The following is a 5,573-nucleotide window of genomic DNA, read 5'->3' on the forward strand; positions in this document are numbered from 1 at the left end:
GCATCTCTCCTCCCCACCGCAGATTCAAGCGTCCAATCTCTTACTGATTTTCCACAGGTATTGAATTGTATAGTCATGAATTTTTGTTACCTAAGTGTGGTAATTCTTCAGCCTTGCCTCTGATCCCCAGTATCCTTTCATTCTCTGGCTGTTCTGAGCTTTTCATTTGATTTATTGAGATTTTGTTCCTACTAGAGAACATCATACTAAGTGAGGTAACCCAGACTCAAAAGATGAATCATGGTATGCACTCACTAATAAGTGGATATTAACCTAGAAACCTGGATTACCCAAAACACAATCTACACATCAAATGAGGTACAAGAAGAAAGGAAGAGTGGCCCCTTGTTCTGGAAAGACTCAATGAAGCAGTATTCAGCAAAACTAGAACGGGAAAGTGGGAAGGGGTGAGTGGGAGGACAGGGGGAGAGAAGGGGGCTTACGGGACTCTCTGGGAGTGGGGGGTCTAGGAAAGGGGAAATCATTTGAAATGTAAATAAAAATATATCGAATAAAAAAAAGAATAAATTATTAAGAAGAAAACTGACAAAATAAAGCAGATTCTGTATTGCAAAAAATATATAAAACACTAATAAAAGAAATCAAAGGTTTAAGAGGCTATAAAGAACTCATAAAAAGCAACCTAGTAGGACCACACTCTGGAAGACCCATCAAGCAGCTGAAAGAGTCAGATGTAGATATTTGCACCCAACCAATGGACAGAAGCAGCTGGCTTCTGTTGTTCTGTTCTTATGTTGTTGAATTAGGGAAGGCTGAAAGAAGCTGAAGAGAAAGGCAACCCTGTAGGAGGACCAGCAGTCTCAATTAATCTGTACCCCTGAGATCTCTCAAACACTGGACGACCAAACAGGCAGCATACACCAGCTGCTATGAACCCCGCCCCCGCCGGCCAACACATATATAGTAAAGGACTGCCTGGTCTGCGTTCATTCAGAGTTGATGCACATAACCCTCAAGAGACTGGAGGCCCCAGGGAGTTTATAGGTCAGGTGTGGGGTGGTCATCCTCCCCACATGGAGGTGGGGAGGAAGTGTGGGATGTGGAACATTTGGAGGGTGGGCGGGATGGGGGAAATGAAACATGGACTGTAAAAAATACATTAATTAATTAATTAAAAAAAAATTTTTCTACTTTGTTGTTGTTCTGTTGCTTTTTAAGAAACAATAAAATTAAAGTTTAAAACAATACTAAAATGTAATAAGAGAGGGGGAGATAGGGTGGGGGAGAAGGAGGAAGGAGGGGAGAAAGAGAAAAAGTGGAGGGGAGAGGGAGAGGAGAGAAAGAGACTGGTTTTAAAATTGACAAGGAATTAGAGAAGCTCTTCTTGGGCCTCTAGTCATGGAATTTTCCAGCATGGAGGGGTAGAGGTTATCTGGCTCTAGTCTTCCCCACTGTTCTACAGAAGACTGCATGGAGGCTGAGAGCTGCGCTAGTGAGGGCTGATTGCTGTGCCAGAACTACCCGGGGTGAGCTGAGCGCTGAGCTTGTGTGGGCTGAGAACCATCCAGTGTGGACTGAGAACCATCCAGTGTGGACTGAAAACCATCCAGTGTGGGCTGAGAACCATCCAGTGTGGGCTGAGAACCATCCAGCGTGGGCTGAGAACCATCCGGTGTGGCTGAGAACCATCCAGTGTGGGCTGAGAACCATCCAGCGTGGGCTGAGAACCATCCGGTGTGGCTGAGAACCATCCAGTGTGGGCTGAGAACCAGCCAGTGTGGACTGAGAACCATCCAGTGTGGACTGAGAACCATCCAGTGTGGACTGAGAACCGTCCAGTGTGGCTGAGAACCGTCCAGTGTGGCTGAGAACCATCCAGTGTGGGCTGAGAACCATCCAGTGTGGGCTGAGAACCATCCAGTGTGGGCTGAGAACCATCCAGTGTGGCTGAGAACCGTCCAGTGTGGGCTGAGAACCATCCAGTGTGGGCTGAGAACCATCCAGTGTGGGCTGAGAACCATTCAGTGTGGACTGAGAACCATCCAGTGTGGACTGAGAACCATCAGTGTGGGCTGAGAACCATCCAGTGTGGACTGAGAACCATCCAGTGTGGGCTGAGAACCATCCAGTGTGGGCTGAGAACCATCCAGTGTGGGCAGAGAACCATCCAGTGTGGACTGAGAACCATCCAGTGTGGGCTGGGAACCATCCAGTGTGGGCTGAGAACCATCCAGTGTGGGCTGAGAACCATCCAGCGTGGGCTGAGAACCATCCAGCGTAGGCTGAGAACCATCCAGCGTGGGCTGAGAACCATCCAGTGTGGGCTGAGAACCATCCAGTGTGGGCTGAGAACCATCCAGCGTGGGCTGAGAACCATCCAGTGTGGGCTGAGAACCATCCAGTGTGGGCTGAGAACCATCCAGTGTGGGCTGAGAACCATCCAGTGTGGCTGAGAACCATCCAGTGTGGGCTGAGAACCATCCAGTGTGGGCTGAGAACCATCCAGTGTGGACTGAGAACCATCCAGCGTGGACTGAGAACCATCCAGTGTGGACTGAGAACCATCCAGTGTGGACTGAGAACCATCCAGCGTGGACTGAGAACCATCCAGCGTGGACTGAGAACCATCCAGTGTGGACTGAGAACCATCCAGTGTGGACTGAGAACCATCCAGTGTGGACTGAGAACCATCCAGCGTGGACTGAGAACCATCCAGTGTGGGCTGATTGCTGAGCTGGTGTGGACTGAGAGCTGCTGTGTGGACTAAGGCCTTAGCTTCATGACTTCCCACACCAGGACCACTGCTGACCCCAGAGAGCTTCGCAGCTGGGCTCTTGACTCAGAGGCCCTCAGTCTGTTTACCCAGAGTGAACCAATGCTGAGCCTGTGGCTGTGTTTTGTCTCCACACCACCTGTGAACTGGCATTGGAGAAGGGGCTGTTTCTCACCTGTCTCTGTGTAGCCTCTGTCTCTTGGGTGTTGTATTACCTGGGTTTCTTTCTAACAAAGCATCCGACAGTGTACACATGTGTGAGAAGCATCTATCGTCTCCTCTCATTGCCTCCCACTCTTGCACACTTTTTCCCACAAGGTCTCCTTCCTATTTCCATGTCTTACTATTTGTGAATGTGTGTGGGTAGCCGCAGCTGTGTGTTCATGATGTAATCGGTGTGTCGTGTAGAGAAGACAGCATTTCTAAGACCCTCCCCATCCTCCATTTCTTACATTCTTCCCATTCCCTTTTCTGTGACGTTTCCTGGGACTTGCAATGAGTGATACTGAGTGTCCTGCTTAGGAATAAGTCATTTATTCTCAACAATTTGACCACTCAAGAGGCTCTGTATGGAACACTAACCACTGTACACAGATGGTTCTCTGACCCAAGTGGAGAACAGTTTTGATGTACCACATAAGCATACTTATTTAAATGCAGTTTGGTACCACATCCATTTAGCATGGCCTATGGAGTTAGTTCCTCCCTGGATTTGATAACTTCCCCAGTCATAGGTTTTACCTAGGTTTCTAGTACTAGGTTTTTATTCTTCCCACCGTGTGGGCCCGGCATCCAATCAGAGGGCAGTTCCCTTCAAAACAGCCACACCACTATTGTGCCAGTGGGAGTACCTTGCCTGCAGATTGTTTTTTTTTTTTTTTTTTAAGATTCACTTTTTATGAGTCCATGGACGCTTTCTACATGCTCATTTCTCCAAGTACCAAATTCCTATCTCCCTCCCTTTGGTTGAAGCCAGTTGGCTAAGGCTAAGCTATTCTAATACCCTTGTTTTAGGAGAAATAAATATCATGTAACTTTAGGATAATTGCCTCTCAAATCTAAAAGAAGTGCAGAGGGACCATCAAGTGCAGATGGCTACTCTTGGCCTCCGGAGAGACGCTGACAAGCTGAGGAAAACCATCCATTTATTTCCACTGGAGCATCTGTTTCCAGCAGGTGCCACCGCCCAAAGACAAAGCTTGCTCATCCCCAGGTCCCCATGTGGTCCGAGCCCTCATCCGACTCGTTGCCCTTGCTCCATCCACAGGGCTGGACTGTCACGCAGCACTTCAAATTCTTCTGGCAGAGAGCGACAAGTTCTTCGTTCTTCAGACAAGATGCTGTGCATCTCCCGTTGATCCTGGTGCATTTCTCATCGAAAAAGGCATTCTTGGCTACATAAAAGAGGAAAGGTTAATTCTGTGCCACACGTGGCTAATTACTACCTGGGATTGTTGTCTACCCTCAGCACCCATCTCTTTAAAGCTGTGTCTTAGCTCCTTTAGACTCCAATAGGTGAATTGTTTATAGAAACTTTTTCTGTGTGATAACCCCAATTTTTTGTCACATAGGGTGAAAGAGCACAAACAATTAGCAAACACCTGAACACTTTTAATTAGGAATGTATAAGACAGAAGCTAACATTCTTTTATACAAATGTACTAGAAAGAAGATTATCAGCTCAACTCAAACACTTCCACACCCTGGAACTTCCCTCACATACATTCAAAGATGGCTCAACTCAGGAAGAGTTGAGAGCAAGATCTAAGTCTGGGGAGAAGGCTCAAGACTGGTAGTAAAGGTGGAATTGTATACAGTGGGCAAAAGCGTAATGGAGAAGACAGAAAGTGAAGAGACTTGGAGTATATCCAATTCACAGTGATGACCCAGGAAGATGGAAGACAAGGAACATACTTGTCCCCGGGTTTCTGGTGGCCCATCACAGATACCCAAATATGGAAAGATATCTGACTTCTCTATCACATTCCACCAAGATCCTACTATAAAAGTCAAACACTTTAGGGAAGGGGTCATAGTTGAGGCCAGCTCCCTGTGACTTTTATTTGTTATTTGCATGAAATTGCAGTGCTTGCATCAGTCCTCAGGAGAGCAGACTGCTGCTGCATGCTAAAGGCAGACAATCCATGTTACAAAGATCAACATCTCAGGAGGTAGTGAGTGAAGTCCATTCCGTGGAGGGATAGGAAGTTCATGGATTCCATTCCATGTGAACACATAAGGCTGCCAACTCAAATGTGTGCAAATCCTACATCCCAGGGGGTGACTGCTCTCACGTCCCAGCCATTGTCTATTGGCTGAATAACTGTTCTCTTTCATGTCCAACAGACCAAAGGTATCCTAAATCCTAGATCTGATCACACGTGGGCATTTCCAGCATAGACCTTATGTCTGGGCCATCACCACAGATCACCCTCCATGTAAAAGATGTTCGTTTTCTTTACCTGGGTCCAGAAAGAAGAGAACAGCAAAGAGAAATAAGACTGTCTTCATGACCTGAAGGATTGTGAGGGTCAGCACAGTGTCAGTGGAAAAGGGCACCAACACCCACCCACCTTTATATGCTTCTCCAGAGCAGACAGGGCCGTGATCGCTGAAGCCTATCAGAACAGTCGACCCTGTGCCTTCTATGTGGAGCCCACCCACATCAAGGGGTGTCACCCAACCTACAGTGGGTCGCTGTTTTCTCTGGTTCTGGAAAGTTCCCAAGAAGGAAAACAGGCATGAGCGTAGAGCAGAGGCGGGCAGAGATGGATGACTGGGTGCAGGTTTTGTGCAGGAAGATTGGAGTCCAGTCCTTTGCACAGCTAATCCTGACTAT

The 5,573-nt window shown here is 47.4% G+C and overlaps 1 protein-coding gene across 1 annotated transcript; it reads right to left on the minus strand.

Moving 5' to 3' along the window:
* Window positions 1-3,937: 3,937 nt before the first annotated feature.
* LOC127668556 (beta-defensin 15) lies at window positions 3,938-5,245 on the minus strand. Its single transcript, XM_052162195.1, has 2 exons — window positions 5,197-5,245; window positions 3,938-4,128 (listed from the first exon to the last, which is right to left on the minus strand). Exons 1-2 carry the CDS (start codon window positions 5,243-5,245, stop codon window positions 3,938-3,940), a joined length of 240 nt encoding a protein of 79 aa, XP_052018155.1.
* Window positions 5,246-5,573: the final 328 nt, after the last annotated feature.

Source organism: Apodemus sylvaticus, chromosome 18 (genome assembly GCF_947179515.1).
Source record: "Apodemus sylvaticus chromosome 18, mApoSyl1.1, whole genome shotgun sequence".
NCBI classification, from domain to species: Eukaryota; Metazoa; Chordata; class Mammalia; order Rodentia; family Muridae; genus Apodemus; species Apodemus sylvaticus.

Coding starts and splice junctions, on each gene's coding strand:
- LOC127668556 (XM_052162195.1), bottom strand. CDS start 5,245: ATGAAGACAGTCTTATTTCTCTTTGCTGTTCTCTTCTTTCTGGACCCA. Junction 4,129..5,196: donor TCTCTTCTTTCTGGACCCAG/GTAAAGAAAACG, acceptor TCTTTTATGTAG/CCAAGAATGCCTTTTTCGAT.